Source organism: Prosopis cineraria, unplaced genomic scaffold (genome assembly GCF_029017545.1).
Source record: "Prosopis cineraria cultivar Desert tree isolate PC_DT_omini unplaced genomic scaffold, ASM2901754v1 PC8, whole genome shotgun sequence".
Lineage (NCBI taxonomy): Eukaryota > Viridiplantae > Streptophyta > Magnoliopsida > Fabales > Fabaceae > Prosopis > Prosopis cineraria.
Genome location: NW_026555339.1, coordinates 14,970,600 through 14,983,709, shown reverse-complemented (window position 1 = coordinate 14,983,709; position 13,110 = coordinate 14,970,600). Strand labels below are relative to the sequence as shown.

General features: G+C 31.3%; 1 protein-coding gene across 4 annotated transcripts; it reads right to left on the bottom strand.

Annotated features, from left to right (window-relative positions):
• Positions 1 to 5,352: 5,352 nt before the first annotated feature.
• On the bottom strand, positions 5,353 to 12,909 carry LOC129319044 (snRNA-activating protein complex subunit-like). 4 transcript variants are annotated; one of them, XM_054964072.1, is made up of 13 exons: positions 12,691 to 12,909; positions 11,987 to 12,174; positions 11,189 to 11,545; positions 11,020 to 11,075; positions 10,850 to 10,916; positions 10,729 to 10,781; positions 9,943 to 10,126; positions 9,264 to 9,352; positions 9,102 to 9,189; positions 7,320 to 7,415; positions 7,097 to 7,222; positions 6,761 to 7,021; positions 5,353 to 6,121 (listed from the first exon to the last, which is right to left on the bottom strand). In XM_054964072.1, exons 3-13 carry the CDS (start codon positions 11,330 to 11,332, stop codon positions 5,837 to 5,839), a joined length of 1,449 nt encoding a protein of 482 aa, XP_054820047.1. In that variant the 5' UTR covers positions 11,333 to 11,545; positions 11,987 to 12,174; positions 12,691 to 12,909; the 3' UTR covers positions 5,353 to 5,836. The 4 variants fall into 4 exon arrangements, with proteins under 4 accessions (XP_054820047.1, XP_054820049.1, XP_054820050.1 ...); XM_054964074.1 differs by having other exon boundaries at positions 11,987 to 12,124; XM_054964075.1 differs by lacking the exon at positions 11,987 to 12,174.
• Positions 12,910 to 13,110: the final 201 nt, after the last annotated feature.

Sequence of the window (13,110 nt, the reverse complement as noted above, 5' to 3'; positions counted from 1 at the left end):
TATCCAAGTGCTGCTGCATTGTAAGATTATGTTTTATCTAACAATTAACTCTGATCTTGCTATTATGTTTTTGGTGACCCAAATCCTTAAAATTGTGACCATATTTGAAATTCAATTATTTTACTTACTTGACAATGTTAACTCTTATCTTTCAGGTCACAAGTATGATGACAATGGATAAAATTAATTGGATATCAATAAAACATTTTAGGCATCGCATCAATTCCTTCAACCTTGAATTAAATTTCTATGTGATAGATTTTCTAAACTTTTAATGATGATGAGAGTTTGTCAGTTAATTTGAGAGATTTAATAACTCTTAAAGAAAGCAAAATTTTCATTTTATTGAAGAATATGAGCTGCGACAGTAAGGGAAGATCTTAAAAAAAATGGCAAATCATAAAACCAATGGACCTAATTGTATCCTATTGAAATGTGAAAATATTTGGGTGAAGAATGAGTACAGTGATTAACTAAGTTATTTAATAAAATCTACAATTCAAGAGAATTTCTAATAATTGGAAGAGAAGCACCTTAATTCTTATTTACAAAAATAAAGGAGATATTTATAATGTATTAACTACAAAGAGATTAAACTTATGAGTCATGCTATGAAAATATAGGAACGAGTGATTGAACATAAAATGAGATTGAAACTAATATTTTAAGAATTAGTTTGGCTTCATGCCAGGTAGGGTGACTACAAAAGTGATTTATCTATTAAAGGAATTAATAAAAAAGTATCGATGTAAAGGTAAATATTTACATATGATTTTTATTAATTTAGAAAAAGCTTATGATTATCTACGACGAGAAGTACTTTGAAAGGCATTGGAAAAGAAGAGTATTCAGGTTGCCTATATTCGAGCCATACAAGACATGTATGAGGGGCCAACAACTAGTATAAGAACTAGTGGTGAAATAAAAGACTTTCCCTATAAAGATTAAGCTGCATTAAGGATCATCTTTGAGTCCTTATTTATTTGATCTAGTCTTAAATGTTTTGACTGAGTATATTCAAGGAAAGCCTTAAATGCATGCTTTTTGCAGATGATATAATTCTTATTGCGGAGACAAGAGAAAATATTGTTGTAAACTTAAGTTATGGAGAAAGACATTGGAGTCAAAAAATTTCCACCTGAGTAGAAGTAAAATAGAATATCTACATTGTAAATTTTGACAAAGGGTCAATGAGTAGTAACTTAGAAGTAAAATTGGATAATTAGATCATACCTCAAGTAAAAAAGTTTAGATATCTAGGAGCGATTATTCAATATAATGAGAGAAAATTGATGGAAATATGTACATAAGATACAAGCTAGGTAGTTTAATTAAAGAAATGCTAAGAAGTTATTGCGCTCATAAGGTACCTAATAATTTAAAGGGAAGTTTTATCAAACTGTTATAAAACCACTAATATTATATGGTAGTGAATGTTAGGCTTTGATAGGACAACAAGATCATACAATTAGAGTAGCAAAAATGAGAATATTGAGATGGATGTATGGATATACACATAAAGACAAAAATTCAAAATGATCGAATATGAAAAAAGTGAGTGTTGCATTTATTGAAGAAAAAATGGCAAAAAAATCGTTTGAAGTGACATGTACAAAAAAGACAACATAAGACACCTGTGAGGAAAGTGAAAAAGATGACTTTAATTCTTATTAAAAAGGATAGAGCAAAACTAAAGAGAAATTTTTTAAAATTGTTGAGCGAGACCTTTTAATAAAAATATTTCTAAAACGTTTAATAAATGACAAAGTATAATAACATCATATAATCTATATAGCTGGCTCCATATAATGAATAAGACTTATTATTATTGTGATAGATTTACCTTGAAGAAAAGCAATATTTTTTTTTAAAAAAATTGATTGGATTTCTGTAACTCGGAGTGAAGAGTTACGTTTCATCAAATTAGTACTTACCATCTGCTTAAATGTAGTTCTGATCATCATCTTGTTAGAATTCAACTTGATTACAAGAATTATCAAAAGCACCATAAAAACCCCTTTAAACGTTATGCCCACTTAAATGCTTGAGGAATCTTTCCAATTATTGGTCAAAGAATCGTGTCATGATAATGATTGGAACGAGGGAGTGAAAATTTTCTAATTACACTTTCCTTTGGAGCAAGAAAAATCTTGATAGCATATCTTTCAAAAAGAAAGAATTTTGCAAAGACTGGAAGGAATTGACAAAACATAAAAATAATAAAGATAATTACTTTCAAAAAAATTGGAAAAACTATAACAGAAATCTTAACAAACATATTAAAATTTTACTATTTTATGAAGAGGTCTAGAAGCTTCCCTTTGCACCCTTACTTTATCTTTTCTAACCACCTGGGAGAAGTAGACTAAAAAGGATAAGGATGATATTATCTAAAATATTTTATATTCCATACATATTCTTTGAATTTTATTTTTTTAATTACTACTAGTAAAAACATGATTTAACCAAACCAGTACTCCAATCAATTATGTTTATAACAACATTGTTTCATAGATTATACATAACTAGTATGGTTGTATTTATAATGCACGGGTGTATTTTTATAACTTAAAATAATTTTATTTTAGAATGTTAATAAATACAAATGAAAAAAGTTTACATAAAATAAATTATAATATTAACTAATAAGATGAGTGTAGAATTATAAAAAATAAAAATTAAAAAATTTATCATGAATTCCCCAAATGCTCAAAACCATGGGTGGCCTCTTTCTTCATATCTTTCACCTCTTTTCTTCGACTCATCTACCAATCTTTTTTACTTTGTTTTGTTTTCACTTTAATAGAGAAGCTACTATAGTTGATCAAGTTCTACACCCCACAATTGTTGAAATATCTTCTTTGTAAATGACAATATACTTTATTATTTTTTATTGTGCTGATACTGCAATTTTGTATTTTTTTTCCTTATCATTTGTAGGTTTATCTAATAATTAGATAGTTTTAATATTTTTCTCACATATAATCCATGACAAATTAAGATTATAAGATAAATATAAAAATTACATGGCTCCATCTTTTCTATTAAATCATGTGAGGGAAAATTTTTTTAAAGTACTATAATTTTATGATTTATAAATATCAACAAATAAACATTAATATATATTGAAAATTAATTTTCACACAAACATCAATATTTTCAAATCTTGTAACTGAGATATTATAATATAAAATATCATCAAGATCAAAATACAAATTTGATGGTTAAGTCATTATCTTCAAATACAAATTATATATAATTTTTAAAATTTAAAATTTGATTAATTTATTTGACATTTATAATTCAAATAAAAATTAAAATTAAACATAGATCATTAAAATATCATTTGAAATTAAGAAATTTGGATCACTATGAGTAAATTATTATGAGTATGCTTTTCAAAAAAGATTTATAAAGAGATGCTCAAGAGCCAAGATATATGAAGAGTGGAAGAAAAAAATTACTTTGCGTTGATGTGAATAACCATGTCAATATATATTTTCCTCTTCATTCAATTCTAATATACCTGCAGAGTTGTAAAATAATTAACAAATCATCATACAATTACAATAAATATTCCAAAAACAAAAAATTAAATTTTATGAAACCATGATTTCAAGAAAATAGAGCATAGTAAGTTTTTTCAGTTCTATTGCTTATGAAAGACAGATTTAGAATGATGGAGAAAAATTTAGTAAAAAAAATTATAAAATGCACGCTTATGTGCAATTACCTGGTATCTACCATGAATATGAGATATATCAAAAATTGAATTGCTCTTTCGATATCTACAAGCACATAACAACCTCATCACACCATTTATTAGGAATGAAAAATTATCATAAAAGATGACACAAGGGGTGAGAAGGCATTGGTGACAAAGGAAGAAGCCAGAGATAATGAGAGTTTTGTGATTCTGCTTGTCTTGATAAGGGAATAGAGCAATTGAATGATATTAGGATTGAAAGAAAATCTCATGTGCTTTATAACTGCTCAATGTGATTGTGTATTTGTGTAATTAAAATTTTAAAAATAAAAATAAAAAAAATTATGAGAAGTTATGATGATAGGAGAGTGGGAGAGAAATGAGGAAAAATAGGAATTAAAATAACTTATTTAATTTTTAATATAATACTTTTTTAATATTTAAGAAGATTTGATAGAAAATCTAATGTGCATGCTGAAATTGTATATTTTAGGTTGTGGTGAAGTTGGAAAGTTATAATAATAGAATCATTGGAGAGAAAATTTAGGGATAAAAAAAAGCTGTTTCTACAATTTAAGATAATATTATTATCATCTATAAAAAAATTGGTATTATGTAAAAAAATTATTTTTAGAAATTAATGTTGACATGGATAACTTATAAATATTTTATTAATTCATACATTTATCATTCAGTTTTTATTTATTTATTTATATGACTTAATTTGCAAAAAATCATTTAAATTATTATTCATAAAATTATCATATCAATTCAAATTATTCACGAAATGATAATACTCAAAAAATTATATTTGAGATTATGAGAGAGAATATTAAAGATAAGATTTTTAAAAATAAAATTTGAAATTGTGAAATAGTTGAAAAATTATATTTGAGATTTTGAAATCATAAGAGAGAAGTTACATTTTCAAATTATAATCTTATAAATTAGAAAAATGTTTTTAAAAATTAATAATGATGTAAATAGCATGAAATTGCAATATTTAAAAAAAATCCTATGTGTCATACTTGAAAAAGTGTTTCTTATTTATCTATTATATATATATATATTCTCACCAAATTCTATGTGAATCATGGATCTAAAAAATTATTAAAATAATAGAATAATTTAAATAATTATCCATATTTAAATTTAATTATATGCATGAATTTTAAAATCACAAATTAAATCGTAGAGTAAGGAATTTATTAAAATGATAGATACTAAATAGCTAACCATATCTAAAAAAGGAATCATGAGGTTGAAAAATTATTAGATCATGAGTTAAAAAATTATTGAAATGAATAATCTAAATAACTATCTATATTTAAATTTAATTATATGTATGAATTAAAAAAATAAAAAACTAAATTGTAGAGCAAAAAAATTATTAAAATGATAGAATATTGAATAACTAACTATATCTAAAAGAGGAATCGTGAAATTAAAAAATTGTTAGATCATGTGACAAGAAGTTATTGAAATGAAAGAATAAAAATAAATTATATTCATGATTAAAAATAATTTTGTAAATAAAATCTTACGTGACTTTCTGAAATTGTAAAGAAAATAACACTTACCATCCATAGAAATGTACTTGTTATTCTTTTATATATATATATATATATATAGATAAAAACCCCCTGTAACAAGGATCCACATGTTTATAGATTGGCACGATTTCACATCTTTTGCAATAAGATGCTGATCAGACAATATGATACAAGATAATTTAAATAGGCACCCATATAATCTCCATTGCACTGGGCCCCTAAAGAAGTTACCTTCCAAAGCAACAAAAGGAGGTTCCAAAATGACAAGCCATCTGAATGTGGTTTTATTTTTTTTTTTGTTTTTTTTTCCTTTTTTGGGAGTACAAGTAGTAATCCTCACTGACGGCATAGATTTTCTGGATGTGAATTTAACCAGAGGCGATGAGCACCCAGTCCGTTTGCAATTTGAACAGATGCTTCAAATTGTTCAAACCAAAACAAATCATTTCATTAATTCTAGTGAATTGCAAAACAGATGCCTAGAACTCTCACTGCTTCTCATCAAATAAAAAATCCCAATAGATCTTCATGATACCCCATTTGGCAATTGACGAGTTAAACGTATGGCTGAGGGCAGCTAATCATGGTGATAATCATACTCCAGAAAGTCTGCATAATGAAGAGAGCCATCCTCTGCTATGTGAAGAAGAGAAAAGCATTCATCACAAAAATAGCAAGGATTTTTTGGGGTCCACTTGTCATCCACAGTGACCTTCGTAGCTCTGAAAATCTTACAAGCACTACATTTCTGAAAACGCAACTTTAGTTGGAAAGTAATTATTGGATAAGCAGCTCGATTATGCACATCATCAGGATGAATCAACCTCATATCTCGTATTACTAGTGTGTGAGTGCAGTCTCCCTGCAAGTTTAGCAGCAAATAAACAAATTACCATGCTTTCTTACCAAACTAAAAGTCCACTTGATTTGCAAGAATGAAATAAAATTAAAAAAAAAAGTGATTTAGTAGATGAGAAAAAGATAAAAATGAGAGAAAAAAGTTATGACTAAATAAAAATAACATGTATATGATGAAGATTTGGTAGGGTAAGCTTAGTGATGACAATCAATATAGGTTGAGACTTCAAAGAATGGCTCCATAAATCATTATCTCAGTTGGGACCGAATTAGGACACAAAAAAGGGCGTCTCTTTTCTAATTAATATGCATCAATAGTCTCATTCTTTTGCCATTAAATCGTGTCATTTTTCTCATATCCATAGGATAAAAAATCTAGTCAATGCTTATAGAATGTCCTCCCACCCTCACATTAAAGAAATTTCTCTAATTTTGGCCAAAAAGGGGGAAAAAAGGAAATTTCCCCATATTATTTGTTAAACTTGAAAAATAAAAAAATTAAATAAGTCTAATAAAAACTTATTACAATATAATTGAATATAAATTTAGAATACAATGAAACTTGTTTTCAGCCAGGCATGTGATGCATAGTCTATGTCCTTCATGAAATTAAGAAATGAAGAACATAAAGCTAGAAAAATACCTGGTGACAGTAGAGGAATCCAGCACCAAGTCGGAATCTTATGTCACAAAATCGTATATTCTGCATGTTAACAGATGTTAAGTGAGGCAGCTCTGAGACAGATGCTTCACCCATGATTGCTTTTTGTTTTTGTCTTAATTCCCCAGTTATTATACAATCCCATTTTTTTTGTGCCTCCTCCTTGGAGTTTCTAAGCCAATCAAATATGGGTAAGGTATAATCAATAGCAGACGGATCCCTCATATCAACATAGAATACATCCTACAGAGAAGAGGCTTTCAGTTAGATTCAACCCAAAAGTAACCCCTGATCATAAGAACAGGTACAGGTGCTTACTTCAATGAGAAAATAGCCAGAAGGATCATGCTGTCCAGCTTTTTGCATCACCTGATCCATTGAGCAAAAGATCTTGTCCCTTAAAGCAGTTAAAGTCTGTCCTCCAATAACCAGTAATTCTTGAGTCTAATTAAAAAGACATCGTTTGTCATGAGTAATGTAAGATAATTGTTACATGTTAGATAAATTACCGTCATTGACATAAAAAAATGCATTAAAATACCTTTACACACTTTCTAACATTATGGTAAACCTCCACAGTTAGTACAACTTCAGGATACAGCACAGGTATGTGTTCCTGAAGACCCTCTGACTTAAGCTGTCAAAAATTAATCAGGAAGAACGATCAGGAACAAACGACAACATGAAAGATGGGTGATGTAAGACACACACTTGCACAGGGCTGAATAGAGGGAGAGAGTAGAGAAAACCAGAAACAAAGAGGAAGAAATGAGGAAGATGAAGAACAAAATAGCGGCAAAGTAATGGAGGGAGACAGACGCAAAGAGATAGGGGAAGGGCTTCAGGAACTCAATCACAATATTTCATTCATCAAATCTACATTACAAGAACAAAGCCTAATCTATTTAAACTAAATTTCCCTACCAATTAAGGGAACCTTAATAACTTGGCTAGATAAAGCTAATGTTCAGATTTCCCTCTTTATAAAAGTATTAAAATAGCACAAAAGTAACTTACTTCTTCCTAGATAGGTTTCTTACAAGCAAAATACAATAATAATAAGCCACTGGTCTAGGTTTCTTCCTATAGGAGTTTTCTTCAAAATATTAATTCTTATATTTCGTCAATGGGGGAAAGTACTAAATTTCCATGATAGTCCAAAAATTTATAAGAATCAGTTGAAATAAATAAAATTCCGAAAATCCAATCATCCGGTGTGAGTAGACAGGATGCAAATATTTACAAGATAACAACAGTGTTCAGTAGACAATAAAAGCATGGTTGTCATCTTCGAATCAAAAAATTTTACCATCACAAATGATTGATTTCAAGTTTGGGAAAATTTACAGTTGGCTGTAAAATCATCATCTCCAAGATAAAATCTAGAATATAAATACATGTTTAATGTTTATTTGAACCGGAGAGAAGAACATATCTAGCAGCACCAGAAGTTATTTTAAGAAAAAGATAAGCCGATCAATGTAATGCCCCAGCCCCCTCCCCCAAATTCACAGAAAAGAACGGCACAGACATAGCATGAAACAAGAATCCTCTCATGAGAGAACTTCAAATTACATTGTCATCTCAGTTACATCTCACCAGTGAGTTTTATTGGACATCATAGCCCACAGAAGAAGCCTGAGCTGACATAAACTAAGCTTCTCCTTTATTGGGTGCAATTTTTTATTACTCTGTTTTCAGTGACAGATACATTAGTATCTGTTGTTTCTCTCTGATTAGCATCTTATATTCTGTTTAAGGGTATTAACGGAAGGTAATTAAAAATCAATCATCCTCTAATTACTCTCTGATGTATTAGTGCAAAGGAGCAATAAAACAGTGATCAGAACTGGCCTGACATACTGATTGCCTTCCCCAGTTTTACATTCTTTTTCCTCCAATCTTTTTTTTTCATTTTTTAATTACTCAATCATAGGTAAATAAAAAGGATAAAAGACAAAACATCAAATGAAAAATAAAAGCTCCAATATTCATTATGTAAGAAAGTCAAGTTGCAAATTTTAAGGGTTAGTGTTGGCGATTCAATTTCTCATAAGATTGTCATCTTGTATATCTGTTGATTTACTTTCAATTGAAAATGAAGGGTAAATGACACTGGCAGGTAATAGCCTCATATGAGTGAATTATGATCCAATATTCTAAGGCTATAACATTAAAAAAAAAAACAAATTAAAAAAATATAAAAGCATAACATCTATAAAGTATGTACGTGTGTGCATATATATATATATATATATATATCATCAAAATGAACCCAAAACAATTTCTAGCACATTAGATGAGTGGAGAATCTCAAACTAACCTTTTTGGAAGAACTTGTAGACCTAAGGGATCTCATTGTTTCAGTTCTAGCTGACTTGAGGGCAGATTGATTGTTCTTGCAAGCAGGACTAGACAAGAGACAACTGAAAGTCAGAACTTAATATGGAAATGGAAAAATCATACATATATTCAAAACACATACTTGAATGAATGAAGTCTGACTGCCACTTTGTCCTCTTCCTGCTTTTGCTTGATTTTTACAACTTCATCCACCTTTTCTGTACAACCACCCTGGAAATTGGTCAATTATAACATATAAGAAACGCATAAAGAATTCAACAAAAGTAAACTCATATCTATTACAAGGAAAAAAGAAAGCTGTGCATGAGTATATTAGGTAATACTTCAGGAACATGCTGTGAAGGTGACAAAATTCAACACTTCAGTTGTCCATGCAAAAAAGAGCAGGCACAATTGTACTTCCATAATAGATATGTAAAAGCAGATTCTAACTGTTTAGTCTACCTTTCCAACCTATCTGCAAATTTAATCACATTGCCGATGGAATTAAATACACACACTACTATGGGGCTATGGACACACTTATCACGTTCACTTGAACTGGTTCATATCCTTATGATCATAAGTTACCAGCTGAGAAAAGATTAGCCATCCTCAAGGGATTGAATGTAGAAAAATCAAACAAGATACTGAAAGATATAGTTGGTATATTCAGGCAAATAATTTCCATTTACAATACAAGATAAGAGACAGCATGAACAATCAAATCAACTTCTGTTTCTTTTACATTGATTAGAGTTAGATGCTATAAGCTGAAAAAATAACCAGGAACCATGCATGCCTTTAGAAAGTCAACATACCTGAACACATATAGCATTTGTGCCTTTTCTTCTTCTCCTTGAGTTCTTTCCTATCATAATTCTGTTGATTGTAGTTCTAGATGATGGATTTGATGGCTCAAACAATGTAAGAGCATCTGATCCTGTACCAGACATATTTGATGAAGTAAGACCATTGCTTGATATTCTGTGGTCATGTTCTATCCTGAAGTAAGTTCATAAGCATGATAGTGAGCTTGCAAGACCATAACATCACTCACAATCACATAGTGCATTTATCAACACCAGGCTGAAGGCTCAGTGGCTCTCACACCATGTCTAACAGAACAAAATAAAATTCCATCATGACAAACAAAGAAGACAATGGTATAGTAAGGAAGGAAATAAAATATATTACATTCTGAATTTTTGATGCAATAACTGATATATTTCCCCTCGAATGCATATTTAGAACCAATATGGCGTTTAGTTACTGCTTTTATGTACATTCATCAGTTAGAGAATTTTATTGACAGGATAAGGCGTTCAAAATAAATTATCTTTGCCCTGTGATCCAACAATAAAATTTTAACTGGTTTATGAAGTTCACTACATAAATCAGAATGATACCTGAAACTTTCAGAGAGAGAAAGAGAGACCAGAAATTAGACAGGCAAAGAACTTAAATAAAATAATGAGAATTTTTGCCTTTCTCTCATTAAAGTTGTCAAAGGCAATAATGCTAAAGTAGAATACAATCGAATTGTCATAAAGAAAACATAACATACAATTGAGACACCTTGCAACTATGCACTAGATTTTACTCACCCTACATTAGATTGGTCCAAAGTTGGAGGATAATTTTCATTGTTCTCTGTACCCTGGAATAGCACAAGAATAAGCAATGGGACAGTTATACGAAAGCTATAAATCGAATTGTTCACCATACCTTTAATTCTCTCTTCACTGCCATATTCATTAACTCCTCTTCCGTATATACTTTAAGCTCATCAATTCTGAAATGGCAAAAGAGAAGGAACAAATTACAACTGACAAAACAAAAACAAAAAAACAAAAAAAAAGAAAGAAAGAAAAACAAAGCAAATGAGAGATACGCACGAGATATCATCATCATACAGATCAGAAGTGTCTCGATGCAAATCTGCCACTAAATTCTGCACGAACAAAGCAAATAGTACACATTTAGTGTAAGAGGGTGAGGCAGAAGCAAGAACCTCCCACACTATTTTTGGCATAGAAGCATCAAGGATTAAGGGAAGATTCATACCTGAAGTTCACAGATGACGGAATTCTCAAACTCAGCAACCCTAGTGCAGGGACCAACCAGATTCGGAACATATATAGGCCCACCCCTTGGAATTGAGAGCTCACATTCTTCTGCCACTGGAGCTGTGGATTCTACAATTTCCATTCCCACTTGAATTGAAATTGTCACTCTTCCTCTATTGCTGGCTTTATCACTTGTTCTCTCTATGTCTCTATCACGCACAATCCCTTCTCCCAAGCACCTCCCTTTCTCCCCTTGTGGCCTTCACTTTCATCAATTTCTTTCTGTTTTTCGATTTCCCTTGCACCCTTCTCTTTTGGGTTTCTCTCTATACTTTCTCTGACTGTTAGCCCATGCCTTGCAAGACCATAACATCACTCACAATCACATATTGCATAATTGATAAATTACACACGCCCAGAGAAGTTTTCTTTACAGGAAAGACTATTCCGACTTTCAGTTAATTGCCCCATCCCTAGTTGCATTGGCTGCCAAAAAAATAGAAAATTACAGTGTATTTTTGTTTTTTAATCCCTGCAGCCCCTTCAGAACGTTAGCTCATAAATGATTTGTGGTGATTGTCTGACTGCTGATCCGGAAGAACAAACAACGTAAATTTTTTATCAAATCCCCATCAAAATGAATCAAAACAAGAAAGTGAGCTCAATAATAGAGTCACAACAGTGCACTAAACACAGAATCTAAAATCCTCAAAGGGAATCTTCGATAGGCAAAAACAGGGTCCAGAGACAGCTCCCATTGGAGCTTTGGTTGGAAAAGACACCCAAAGGAAGATACCTTGGGAAGTCGCTTGAGGGAAGAATCTTTAGTTGAGTCTTTGCCTCGTGGGTTAGCTGCTTGGGAGTGGACAGTTGGAGGGAGAGGCACAGAGATGGTTGGAGAACTGGCGTGAACTAAGCACCAAGGTACTGAAAACTGGACCGGTCCGGCCAAGGTCAGGAGTCAAAGGTTCAGCTCGGGTTGAACTGGGTGTCAAAATAAAGTCACACCGATCATAGTAAAATAATATAATTTAAATAAAAACAAATTAATCCTCAATACGTTCATCCATATCCAAGATTTAATATCTTATACAACCTACAACAAAAATTCTAACAGATTAAAACACATAAATCAGGGGTAGAAGAGCAAGGAAATTTGAAGAGAACAACTGAACATTGGTATTCAAATCCAAAACACAACACGCTAATTTATATCTAAATATAAACTGGATAAAATCATTTGATTCCATAGCTTGCAGATTCAAAACTCGACTCCACAATGATATCAGAGGTATTTTAATGAATTTATTCCCTAATAAGGAGCAAACAATGGAGATTCATAACAGTCCTATAATCACGGCTTCCATCTTCATAGCATTAGTCCCCGTGAAATCATTAAGAGTCAACCACAAATTCAAGGTCGAGACCCTCAGACCGACAAACAGTCCTATAATTACTGAAATGAGAAGAGGGAAGAGGGAAGAGTGGGAGGGAGCGAACCAGAATCGAGCGGGGACTGGGGAGGGAGAGAGAGAAGCTGCCGGACCCACGATAACGAGAACGCCGAGACCCACAGACCTACTGCCAGGAACGCCAGAAGGCCGAAGCTGCCGGAGGTGAAGCAAGTCGCAGACGAGAACGCCGACTGCCGGGAAAGCCGAGAAGGTCGAAGGAAGGAGAGACACTAGGTCGGCCGAGGAGTGAAGGTTTCCAGGGTCAGGACTGCACGTGACGAGGCTGAGGATTTTGGGCTACTATTTTTTTATTTTTTATTTTTTATTTTCTAAAACCCAAAACCACGTCATTTTGGTGTCAGAAAATTTAAAAAAAAAAAATCTAACCCGTTAATCCGAAAAAATATAATTATAAGATCATCTAATTTTATTATGTTTTGATATAAATTTTTATAATATCTTTTGT